General features: G+C 38.8%; 1 protein-coding gene across 1 annotated transcript in view; it reads right to left on the reverse strand.

The window, feature by feature from the left end:
- The window catches only part of CEP295 (centrosomal protein 295), a 60,020-nt gene that overhangs the window by 9,406 nt on the left and 36,601 nt on the right, over nt 1-14,013 (reverse strand). Inside the window, 3 exon segments of the mRNA XM_017498420.2 lie at nt 8,254-8,403; nt 12,923-13,066; nt 13,206-13,383. Of these exon segments, the coding sequence (XP_017353909.1) occupies nt 8,254-8,403; nt 12,923-13,066; nt 13,206-13,383 (472 nt within the window).

Raw genomic sequence — 14,013 nt, forward strand, 5'->3', positions numbered from 1 at the left:
TTCAAGTGATTCTCCTGCCTCAGCCTCCAGAGTAGCTAGGATTACAGGTGTGCTCGACCATGCCTGGCTAATTTTTTGTATTTTTAGTAGAGATGGGGTTTCACCTTGTTGGCCAGGCTGGTTTTGAACTCCTAACCTCATGATCCACTCGCCTCGGCCTCCCAAAGTGCTGGGATTATAGGTGTGAGCCACTGCACCCGACCATCACTATTTTAAGTGGATAAGCAAGAATATTAAATCATAAACACCGTATGATCTCAAAGATGAGAAAAAAGTGCATATAAAAGAGACAATAATGAAAATACCAGGACCAGGCATGGTGGCTTATACCTGTAATCCCAGCACTTTGGGAGGCCAAGGCAGGCAGATCACTTGAGTTCAGGAGCTTGAGACCAGCCTGGGCAACATGGTGAAACCTCATCTCTTAAAAAAGTACGAAGTTAGCCTGGCACAGCGGTAGGCCCCTGTAGTCCCAGCTACTCAGGAGACTGACGTGGGACGATGGCTTGTGCCTGGGAGGCGGAGGTTGTAGTGAGCTGAGAACACACCACTGCAGCCTCTACAACAGAGCCAGATCCTGTCTCAAAAAAAAAAGCAGACCAAAATGTAGCCAGTGGTTGTTTATGAATGGTTGCACAAGGAGTTATTTTTACTTGTACTGTTACTTTTAATACCATTATTTCATTTTTTTAGAGACAGAGTCTCGCTATGTTTCCCAGTCTGGTCGTGAACTGCTAGGCTCAAGTGATCCTCCTGCCTTTAGCCTCCTGAGTAGCTGGGATTACGGGCATAAGCCACTATTGCCCAGGTTTTTCTTTGTTTGTTTTTTTTAACAGCTTTCTAAATTCACAATGAGCATATATTACTTTTATGATGAATTATCATTCCTAATTATATATATTATACTTTCTTTCTCATATTAAAAACTCATGTATTTTGAGCTTATTTTCCTTCTTATTCCAAGTGACCGACACTTGTTTGAGAAAACTCACCAAGGCATATTGTAGTCTGTGGCTCTGAAAAATATAATTAAAACTGCTTCACTGAATATAAACGAAACTCTGTTTCATAATCTTTATATTAAAGGTATACACATTAAAGGTGTTGAGGTGGGAGGATTGCCAAATAAGGCCAGTAGTTTCAGACCAGTCTGTGCAACCTAGCAAGACCTCATCTCTACAAAAAATTTTAAAAATTAGCTGGGCATGGTGGCACACTCCTGTAGTCTTAGCTACCTGGGAGGCTGAGGTAGGTGGATGGCTTGAGCCCAGGATTTTGGGTGAGCTATGATGGCACCACCGCACTCCAGCCTGGGTAACAGTGTGAGAAATGGTGTCTAAAAAAAAAAAATCAGAAAACGAAACAAATCTAATACCGAATATTTGTCTTTAAATACAATATAATTTTTACATGTCAAGGTCTTGCTCTATCACCCAGGGTGGCTGGTGAAATTCTGTAGTGAGTTTTTATTTTTTCTTCTACTCTTAAGCAGCTCATTTAAAAGCTAATTGGGAAAGGAGAAATTAATCTGGGTTGTTCAATTCAATAATAATAATTACAATTATTTACTGTTACCTGTAATATACCTAGAAGACTCCCTCAGCGGAGGTATGAACGAAGGAGGCAGCATTTGGGTAGTACTAAGAAGTGAAAATAAAAGTGAGGGAAAGGAGCAAGATCAGAATCCTTGAAGATGCTGAAAAATTCCATGGATAGGTCCCTGAAAGTTGGAAGAGAAATAACTGTCCTCATCATTTGGGATGTGGTTCACTGACAACAGTTCCTAAAAAAGGGAACTGACACCATGAAAGTAACACCTTACTGTTATCTTTTCATACCATGCAGGAAGGCACCTTTTCCTGTTTTTCTACAGAGGCGAAGAGTACAAAGCTTGCAGTTAGTGACGCCATCTTAAAAATCTGTTAAATCAAGGTGTTCCACAGAAACAATGGAGTAGTTGTAACAAAACAGACCTTTCTAAAATAGAAACAATCTGGGCCAGGTGTGGTGGCTCACACCTAAAATCCCAACACTTTGGGAAGCCAAGGTAAGAGGATTGCTCAAGCCCAGGAGTTCAAGACCAGCCTGGACAACATAGTAAGACCCTGTTTCTACAAAAAAATTTAAAAATTAGCAAGGCAGGGTAGTGTATGCCTGTAGTACTAGCTACTAGGGCGGCTAAGGTGGAAGGATCAACTAAGCCTGGGAGGTCAAGGCTGCAATGAGCTGTGGTTGCACTATTGCATAGCTGAGGTGATAGAGCAAGACCCTGTCTCAAAATAGAATAAAATAAAATTTAAACAATCTGAATCTGGGAATGATTCTGAGAAAGCTGGTATCCAGGAGCTGACCCGGCACTATCAGGTCAGTCCTGGTGTTCTGTTAAACATCAACAATTCCATGGAATGCCAATATCAGAAAAGGCCATTCTGTGACCATGATAAAAAAAAATGAGATACCTTGTAACCACTACTGTGCACAGACAAAACCATGAATATTGTCTAAACCACAAGAATGGCCAAGCATTCCCTCATCCTGGCTAGCAGGAGTGACTACTCCTGTTTTATTACCAGTTGCAACTTTAGCTTCACTCCATTCATACCACCTCCTAGATGAGAACTTTTCAGGTACTGAAACAGAATTACTCCTGCTTCCTGACAACATCCAGTACTAATAACCAAAGCTCTGTTTCCTTGAACCTTTCTTCCAATCCCCTAAAACAAGCCCAAATCCTTTAAGTACTTTCTAAATAGGCATTTACTGAGATGCCTCAAGGTTGCCCATGGTAAGCATTCCCCCACCCTGCAGCAGGTGAGACACTCAGCTTTGTTCAACTATAGGTGTATTCCTCATAGTCTTTAGCTGGAGAATATCAACAAGTAGAATAAAAAGAAAACAAATATCCATTGTGTAAATAATAAAGAATGATGTAGTGGGGAGGTGGAGCAAGACAGACAAATACAAGCTTCTACCGACTGTCCTCGCCATAAGAATTTCAAACTTGGCAACTATCTAAACAAAAAAGTACCTTCATAAGAACCAAAAATCAGGGGAGCAATCACAGTACCTGGTTTTAACTTCTTATCACTGACAACGGCACTGAAGAGGACAGCAAAGACAGTCTTGAAATGCCAATACCACCCTTCCCTCATCTTTAGGCAGTGGCCACATGGTGCAGAGAGAGAATCTGTATGCCTGGGGAAGGAGAGCACAGCCCTTTTGGGACTTGGCATTGGAACTCAGTTTGGCCAGCACCAGGCAGAACTCAGCCAATGACCATGGCGGGAGCATTAAGACCAGCCCCAGTCAGAGGGGAAGTGCCCACCCTGGCAATTGGAAGCTGAGTTCTGGCAAGTCTTGCCATTGTGGGCTAAATTTAGTGCTCTGGAGTCCTAAATAAACTTGAAGGGCTATTTAGGCCACAAAGACTGTAACTCCTAGGCAAGTCCTAGTGTGTGCTGGGCTCAGAGCTTGTAGACTTGGCGGGTAACATGACCTAGTGAAAACCAGCTAGGGTAGCGAAGGGAGTGCTTGTGTCACTCCTCCCCTAACCCCAGGCAGCACAGCTTACAGTTCTAAAAAGAGACCCCTTCCTTCTGCTTGAGGAGAGAAGAGGGAAGAATAAAGAGGACTGTGTTCTGCAACTTGAATATCCACTCAGTTACAGAATAAGGCACTGGGCAGATCTGTGAGGTCCCCATACTAGGACCTAGCTGTTAGATGACATTTATAGACACACCGTGAGCTAGAAGGGAACCTGCTACCTTGAAGGGAAAGACCCAGTCCTGGCAGGATTCATCACCTGCTGACTAAAGAGCCCTTGGGTCCTAGCAGTGGTAGCCAGGTAGTATATGACATGGGCCTTGGGTGAGGCTCTGAGACATGCTGGCTTCATGGCTTCATGTGTGACCCAGCATATTCACAGCTGTGGTGGCTATGAGAAGAGACTCCTGCTTGAGAAAAGCAGAGGAAAGAACAAAGGGGACTTTGCCTTGCAGCTTAGGTACCAGCTTGGCCACAGTGGGGAATAGCACCAAGTGGGATCTTGGGGTCCCCGATTCCAGGCCTAGGCTTTTGGATGGCATCTCTGGATCTACCCTGGGTCAGAGAGGAGGAGGAAGCCCACTGCCCTGAAGGAAGAGTACCACGCCTGGCAGCATTCACCAAAAGGTAACTGAAGAACCGCTGGGCCTTAAGTGATTATCAGTGGTACTATGACAGTACTCTCCATAGGCCCGTGGTGGTGGTAGACAAGGGGAGAGATTCCTTTGCCTAGGTAAGTGGAAAGAACTTCGTGGTTTTGGTGCCAACTTAGCCAAATAGAGTACCAGGTAGAGTTCTAAAGATTCCGATTCTAGGCTCTGGCTCCTGGACAACATCTCTGGATTTACCCAGGGCCAAGTGCCACTCTAAAGGGACGACTGGCTTCACCCCCTGCTGACTGTAGAGCTGTAGGGGCTTGAATGAACAAAGGTGGGAGCCAGGTAGTGGTTACAGCTGGCCTTGGGCAAGACCCAGTACTGTGCTGGCTCAGGTCTGGCCCAGCACAGTCCCAGAGATGATGGCCACAGTGGTGCTTGTGTCACCCCTCCCCCAGCTAAGCACAGAGAGAGAAAGAAGCTCTATTTGTTTGGGAGACAGGAAGGTAAAGAATAAGAGTCTCTGCTTGGTAGTCCTGAAAATTCTCCTGATCTTATCCAAGACCACCAAGGCAGTACCTCTATGAGCCTGCAATAACTACAGTGATACAGTGGGATTGATATTAGACAAACTAATATCAATCCCACTCGTACTATTCTGAAAAACAGAAGAGAAGGGAGTACTTCCAAACTCATTCCACAAGGCCAATATTGCCCTAATCCCAAAACCAGACAAAGACGCAGTAAAAGAAAATTTACAAGCCAGTATCTCTGATGAATACTGATGCAAAAATCTTCAATAAAATACTAGCAAATCGAATTCAACAACACATTAAAAAGATCGTTCAGTCTGACCAAGTGGAATTTATCCCAGGGATGCAAGGATAGTTCAACGTATGCAAAACAAACAATGTGATATCAACAGAATGAAAGACAAAAACCATCTAATCATTTCAACTGTTGCTGTAAAAGCATTTGATAAAATTCAACATTGCTTCATGATAAAACCCTTAAAAAACTCGGTACAGAAGGAAATATCTCAACACAATAAGAACCATATATGAAAGACCCATAGCCAGTATCATACCAAATGGGGGAAAACTTGAAAGTCTTTCCGCTAAGATCTGAAACACAAGAATGCTCACTTTCACCACTGTTACTCAACATATTATCGGTACTGGAAGTCCTAGCTAGGGCAATCACACAAGAGAAGGAAATAAAGGGCATTCAAGTTGGAAAGGAAGAAATCAAATTATCCTTGTTTGCAGATGATATGAGTTTATATCATATCTGGAAAAAACCTAAAGACTCCACAAGAAAACTATTAGAACTCATAAATTCAGTATAGTTGCAGGATACAAAATCAACATATGAAAATCAGTACCATTTCTATATGCCAATAGCAAATGATTGGAAAAAGAAATCAAGAAAGTAATCCCATTTACAATTAGCTACAAAGCAAATTAAATAGGAATTAACCAAAGAAGTGAAAAATTTCTACAACAAAAACTATAAAAGGTTGATGCAAAGAAATTAAAGAGGACACACAAAAAATGGAAAGATATTCCATGTTCCTGGATTAGAAAAATCTCAACAGTATTAAAATGTCCATACTACCCAAAGCAATCTATGGATTCAATGCAATCACTATCAAAATCCCAATGACATTCTTCACAGAAATAGAAAAAAAATCTTACAATTTATATGGAACCACAAAAGACCCAGAATAGCCGAAGCTATCCTGAGCAAAAAGAACAAAAGTGGAGGAATCTACCTAACTTCAAATTATACTACAGAGCTGTAGTAATCAAAGTAGAATGGTACTAGTGTAAAAACAGACACACAAACCAATGGAAAAGAATAGAGAACCCAGGAACAATTTCATACATTGACTGTGTACTCAGTTTTGAGAAAGGTGCCAAGAACATACATAGTGGAAAAGAGTCTTTTCAGTAAATGGTGCTGGGAAAGCTGGATATCCATATACAGAAGAATGAAACTAGACCTCTATCTCTTACCATATGCAAGAATCAAACCAAAATGGATTAAAGACCTAAATCTAAGACCACAAACTATGAAACTACTAAAAGAAAACATTGGGAAAACTCCAGGTCATTGGTCTGGGCAAAGATTTCTTGAATGATACCCCATAAGCATAGGAAACCAAAGTGAAAATGGACAAATGGAATCACATCAAATTTAAAAGCTTCTGCACAGCAAAGGAAACAATCAACAAAGCGAAGAGACAACCCATAGGATGGGAGAAAATATTTGTAAACCACCCATCTGACAAGGGATTCATAACCAGACTACATAAGGAGCTCAAACAACTCTGTAGAAAATAACCTAATTATCTGATTTTTAAAATGGGCAAAAAATCCAGGTATTTCTCAGAAGAAGAAATACAAATGGCAAACAGGCATATGAAAAGGTGCTCAACACCACTGATCACTAGAGAAATGCAAATCAAAGCTACTTTGAGATATCCTCCCAGTCCAGTTAAAATGGCTTTTATCCAAGAAAGGTTTTGCAAAGATGTGTTGAGAGGGAACACCGTTGGTGGTAATGTAAATTAGTACAACCACCATGAAGAACAGTTTGGAGGTTCCTCAAAGTAAAAATATTGCTACCATATAATCCAGCAATCCTGCTGCTAGGTATATTTCCAAAAGAAAGGGAGTGAGGAGATATCTACACTCCCATGTGGACTACAGCACTGTTCACAATAGCCAAGATCTGGAAGCAACCTGTGTCCATCAACAAACAAATGGATAAAGAAAATGTGGCATATATCACAATGGAGTACTATTCAGCATAAAAAGGAACAAGATCATGTCGTTTGCAATAACTTGGATGGAAGTGGAGGTTATTATGTTAAGTGAAATAAGCCAGGCACAGAAACTTCACATATTTTCACTTATTTGTGGGAACTCAAAATTAAGACAACTGAACTCAAGTAGAACGATGGTTATTAGAGGCTGGAATGCTTAGTCGGGGGTCGTGGGGGCAGTGGGGATGGTTTATGGAAACAAGCTGTTAGATAGAATAGATTATAGTATTTGATAGCACAACAGGGTGAGTAGAGTGAATAACTTCATTGTGCATTTTGCAGTAACTAAAACTATAAAACTATAATTGAATTGTTTGTAAAAAACTATGAATGCTTGAGGTGATGAATACCCCATTTACCATGATGTGAATATTACACATTGTATACCTGTATCAAACTGTCCCATATACCCATAAACATATGTACCTACTATGTACCCACAAAAATTAAAAACTGAAACAAAAAAACAATCTGTTTTATTTTAAAAAGTCAAAAATTATGGTTAACTGAAAATTATACCCTTTACAAGTTATTTTAATCCACAATTTAAACAGATGTTAAAGTCAATCTTTTTTATAAACCCTCAAAAGAATATCTTTCTTTCATCTCTCATTCCACTCAACTATAGATACAAGTTATCAATTATCTACGTAGACATACAGCTAAAATAAAAATAAATCTGGCTAGAAAATGTAACTTCTTAAAAGATGCCTTACAACTAATGAACAAGTACTACAACTATGCTTTGTAGGATCAGTACAGAAGATTACATATAAAATATCTTGTGCCATATATATATATATATATATATATACATAAATTCAGAAGTGAGAAGATTAACATTGGCTGTCTTTCGGTGTTGGGATGAAGTGATTTAAAGATTTCTCCTTGTAATTATCTTTATTTCCAAATATTTAAAAATAAACATAAAACTGCTTATTTAGAATGCCCACAGATGGAACTTCTAAAATATTTAACACTATTTAATTAGATATGGATTGTTACAAATAGGCTTAAACATAAATTTATACATGCTGCCAACTGTATAAAAATTAGGTCTTGATAAACTTCTTACTGGTATTTATTTAATAAAACAATTTAAAAGCAAAATTACTCATTTAACAACTGCATAGAACAACACAGTATGGGTGCATCATAAAGATGCCATTAACAGCAATAATTAAGGTTATTTACCATTTTTCACCATTACAAATAACAAAGCAATAAATATCTTTTGTCCACATACCCTTGTGCATACAATTCCACTTTCCATTTATTTCTCACCTGCTTCATCATGGTCATCGCCACAGACATTCTCGCCAACCGGTTGAAGACAGCCAAATGGATCACAGGCCATTGGGCTCGCAAAGAAATTTTGTTCTCGGCTTATTGAGACTCTCAAAGGGTCTCTTTCTTGATAAACACCCGGTTTACCTACGGGGAAAAATGGAAAAAAGATTTCCACTTCAGTTTCTGGAACTATTAATAGCTAAAACTAAAATGGCAATTTAGATTATGGGTAGAAATCTAAACTCTTAAAGACTTAATGTATATATAGCAAGAAAATAATAATAACCTATCTTTCACAGTCAAGCTTTTACTTTATTTGTATTTAATCTTACTAAGTTTTTTTTCTTTTTTGAGATGGAGTCTCACTCTGTTACCAGACTGGAGTGCAATAGTGTGATCTCAGCTCATTGCAACCTCCTACTCCCTCGTTCAAGTGATTCTCCTGCCTCAGCCTCCCGAGTAGCTGGGATTACAGGCATGTGCCACCATGTCCAGCTAATTTTTGTACTTTTAGTAGAGATGGTGTTTCACCGTGTTGGACAGGACGGTCTCGATCTCCTGACCTTGTGATACACCTGCCTTGACCTCCCAAAGTGCTGGAATTACAGGTGTGAGCCACCAAGCCTGGTCTAACTTTTTAATGATGCTGCTACCTCCCCATATCAGATTATGCCTCTGTACTGACTAACCACAAAAATAAAATTCCTGGAGAACTTACCAGTCATTATAACATGCATTCAAAATTTCTATATAAAGTTCAAAAATAACCACAATTTGTGGTATAAACCAAGATATGGTTTAGAAGACAGGGGACAATAATTGGGAAGGTACAAGAGAAGTGTTTACTGGGTTCTCTAACGTGCCACTTCTTGACCTGGTGGTGTTTACATGGGTGTGATTATTACAGTGACAAACCACTGAAACAAACATGATTTGTCCACCTCTTTGAAGGTTATATTTTGAGAAAGCATCCAAGAAGAACTTGGTAACTAAGGGTGCCGGCACTACAAAAGGAATACATGCAGCAGGAAACTAAAAACAGAATATCTAAGACTATGTACTTGGAAGAGTTACCTCCCTCTCCTGAGATCCCTGTCTATCAACATCATTTCCCAAAGAGATTAAAGGTTTATTCTCTGGAGAAAGTGAATCTGATATACTCTGGATTCCAGGAGATCAGGCACAGAAAGGAGGCAAGAGTGGAAGGGGTAACAGAATACCATAAGGAAATCAGAGGGTACTAAAACAAAGGCTGCATCCTCAATCCAGATCTCCTAGGTCTGGCTCCATAATATCAACAGCCAGGCTTATATAAAGCTTAGAAGGTATTTCTTTAGAGAAGCTAGTAAGCTCACTTCAAGGATTCAAACTAAAGATACTAGGGTGATAGTCCTCACTACAAAGCCATACTTTTTCCAATAATGTCCAACAGCACATAAGGCCCCTCACTTCCACAGAACCTCCAACTGGCCTGTTAGCATCCTGTTCAAATAGGAAGATAGAAGAAAGGTTCTAAAGTATAAGACAGAGATAACAAAAAACCAAACAAAAGAACTCAAATAGAAAATACAAAAACCCAAACAAAAAAACCCACTATAAATATTTAAAGTAGATAATATTCTGCATCCATGAAACAATAGCAGGATGCTATAAAAAAAGGAAAATAATCAGAGAAAAAGAGTAACCTTTTAGAAACTACAATCTGACAATCTAAAGTTCAAAAGAAGAGTTAGAAGACACAGTTAAGAAAATTTGTCCAGAACACAAAACCAAAAGAAAAAGAAATGAACTATAAGGAAGAGAAGAAAAAACTGGAAGATTAATGTAGATCAGTATTTCTCAACATTATTTTAATCATCCCTTAAGGAGTCGTTTTAGACTTTTCAAATTGCCCCTACCTGCATTCAGTTTTAATAACCACAAATACACTATATATCTGTTTATGTATATTGGTGCTTTGTACATACAAATAGGTTTTTTCACCTCCCCAAGAATCAATTTTTAACCCCTTGCGGGAAATGACACCCTTGTTAAAATGCATAGCATGGTCCATACAACTTCCAACTAAAAGGTGTTCCACAAAAAGAGAAAATAGTGCAAACTACCTGGAAAACTATATTTAGAGGTATTTAACTTAAGTAGTAGAAAGAAGACAGACACTTTAAAAAACTTTAAGCAAATGAAATAAAGAAAATAATTTACTACACACAAAAAAGGTTTTCACAAAGAAAATATAATCACATAAAATACTAATGGACTCAGCAGCGAAAAAGATCTACGTATTACCATGATGACAATTTAGCTTACTTTTTGCTTAAACACACTGCAACTAGGGAAGTAAATACAAGAAGAAATACTTAAAAAGACTTGAAAAGTAACTGTCTCCAGTGAGTGGTATTAAAGGGTGTTGTAGGGGGGCAGGAAGCACTGCTGTTTCGTGTTACACCTTTGAGCACTATTTCCCTTTTTAAATTACTTGCATGTAATGTGATGAAAAAAAGTATTACCCTAAGAACTATGCTAAAGGCTACGATGAGAACTCCCAAGACTTCATGAGACGGAAACTTAAAAGAGTTTACTAAACAAATGACACTAAGTCTTGAAGGGAGGAAGAGAAAGATCATGAAGGCCTGGTAGTTCACCTACCAGAGGTTTTGGTAGGGATTTTAGTTCACCTACCTAGGGATTTTGACTTATTTAGACTTATTCTTAGACTTAAACGATTGCAGAGTTTTAAACAGGGAGAAACAGAGGGAGATTACTCTGAATACACCACTGAAAAATGGACTGCAGTAAGCAAGACTGGAAATTGGGAGACAATGGGAGTTGTAGCAACTATCCAAGAAAAAAAACAATAGCCTAAATTAAATAAATGGTATTGGGAATGGAAAGATGTAGATATATTCAGGAGTTCAAAAAGTAGAAGATTTGGTGACTTCTTTGGTATTAGGGAAGTAATGATAAGGGAAGGGCCAAAACTTGACATCTGGGTACTATTCACTGAAAAAAGAAGGCTAAAGGCTAAAGAGGTGAAGGTAAGTGAATATACGGATTTCCCTTTCAGACAAAGTGACATTCTTGCAATCTCAAACATGATTCATTAAATTACAGGAACCAATGATGAGAATTTCCCAATGCTCATTCTGAATTAGGGAAAGTATTAATCAATTCCTTATCAGTTGTGATTTGTTGAATAGTGCGACAGGAGAACAGCTTCCAAAGCCTAGTAATAAAGGGGATATTTCTACCTTCTTTAATTCTTTCATTTAAAAAATTTTTCTAAATCGTTTGCATTCCTGTAATTTTTTTTTTAAGACACAGTCTTGCTCTGTTGCCCATGTTGGAGTGCACTGGTATGACCACAGCTCACTGCAGCCTCAACCTCCTGGGCTCAAGTGATCCTCCCACCTCAGTCTCCCAAGTAGCTGGGACTAGCTGGGACTACAGGTAAGTGCCACCAGATGGGGTTTCATCGAGGCTGGTCTCGATCCTCTCATCTCAGCCTCTCAAAGTGCTGGGATTACCGGTATGAGTTACTGCACCTGGCATGCCTCCCTTAATTATTTCAAATGCTCGGAAACACAGGTACAGTATTTTATAGCTAAAGAACAAAACAATATTAACAATACAACTTTTTTGTTCAACTACTATACTAATGAAGATATAACTTCTATGTACCTTTCTATTGACAAAGCTAATTTTCCCCTTTAAAAAATAATTTATTTTGATAAATTTGATTGAGAAAATTATTTTGTGAATCTGAATTCTAAAAATAATTATGAAATTCACATAAGACTTTTTATTAAAAATTGAAGGGATGGGTGTTTTTTTCTTTTTTTCCTGACACCTGGATGTAGAAAGTAGTACAGTAAAGAAACACATCTGTTGATACTGACCATAAAGCCAGGATATAAGCATAATAATCCTACAAAAATATAAGAAAAGAGCAGTAAAGGTAGGAAAATAGAAGGTGACAAAGGGAAAGAGAAAAAAACCTGAGTGTATCCTAAAGAAACACATTTAGAAGATAGACATTAAAGGAAGAAGAGGGAATAACAGTGTCAGAACATGGAAAATCAAAACAATTTTTGTCTACAATAAATTGGTTTCGCCATATACAAGATAAAGAAACTACATAGTCATAGTTATTACCAATGCCACATTTAAGTCCGACTTTTAAATACGGTTTACAAAAACCATTTTTTCCTTTTCATGAAAGTCAGTCTAGGTTTCTTTTTCCTTTTCTTTCCATCTTCCTTTCCTGCTATAACTTAACAAAAAACATTTAGCACTCTGAAAAAATGTAGGCCAGGTACGGTGGCTCAAGCCTGTAATCCCAGCACTTTCGGAGGCTGAGGAGGACAGATGACCTGAAGTCAGGAGTTCAAGACCAGCCTGGCCAACATGGTGAAACCCTGTCTCTACTAAAAAAACAAAAATTAGCTGTGTGTGGTGGTGGACATCTTCAATCCCAGCTATTTGGAAGGTTAAGACAGGAGAATCACTTGAACCAAAAAGGCGGAAGTTGCAGTGAGGTGAGATCACGCCATTACATTCCAGTCTGGGCAACAGAGCGAGACTCCATCTCAAAGAAAAAAAAAGGAAAAAAGGAGAAAACTGGCAAATTATTTAAAATTATTGTTTTATCAAACCACCTATTTACCTAGTATAGAAGTTCTGCCACTTGCTGGTGACTCTGCTTCTTGTATAGCACTAAGTTCATGCTGGTTTAAGTCCAAACCATATCTGACTTTTGCTACAGGTGGCTTTGAGGATCTTATACCCAGTTCTTTTTCCAGATGCTCACCTATTAAGTCAATGACAAAGTTGGGTAAAATAAAAAAATCTATTAACATACTTTTAACTTTTCTTCAACTAGCAAGCTACAGGGGACGTAAACAAGGAATAACCAGTGGAATAACAACAATAAAACACAATTATCTTACCACTTTGCTTGGCACTAGAATCTTGTGAAACCAGCTGATTATCATCAGAGTTGTTCTTATCTGCACGCCTAATGTCTTCCTGATCATTTCCTGCTAGGTCTTGTATATTAGGCAACCACTCTTTGAGCTGCCCCATCTTCTGAGTTTTTAAATCATTTCCAACTGTGGGCTTACTTATCTGAAAAAGTGGAGATGAGGGTGGGGAAACACAAGTTGGGGGATCATGTGATGAATTCTTCATTAGATTTATATCTCCTGGCTGGGCGTGGTGGCTCACGCCTGTAATCTATGCACTTTGGAGGCCAAGGCAGGCGGATTACCTGAGGTTGGGAGTTCAAGACCAGCCTGACCAAAAGATGGGTAGAATCCCATCTTTATTTATAAAAAAGATTTATATCTCCATTCTTAAATTACAATGTCAACCAAACAAATAGTTCCATCAATCACACTTTACAATTTTATCTATATATAAAAAAATAAGATGTGCTTCTAATGCCAAAAGGATAATATTTCCATTGAAAATAAAACCATTTGGCCAGACACAGTAGCTCATGCCTGTAATCCCAGCACTTTGGGAGGTTGAGGTGGGCAGGTTACCTGAAGTAAGGAGTTTGAGAAAAGCCTGGTCAATGTGGTGAAATCCCGTCTCTACTAAAAATACAAAAATTTGCTGGGAGTGGTGGTGCGTGCCTGTAATACCAGCTACTCAGGAGGCTGAGGCAGGATAATCACTTGAACTGGGAAGCGGAGGTTGCAGTGAGCTGAGATTGCACCAATGTACTCCAGCCTGGGCAACATAGCAAAATTG

This window comes from Cebus imitator, unplaced genomic scaffold (assembly GCF_001604975.1).
Source record: "Cebus imitator isolate Cc_AM_T3 unplaced genomic scaffold, Cebus_imitator-1.0 Scaffold241, whole genome shotgun sequence".
Taxonomy (NCBI): domain Eukaryota; kingdom Metazoa; phylum Chordata; class Mammalia; order Primates; family Cebidae; genus Cebus; species Cebus imitator.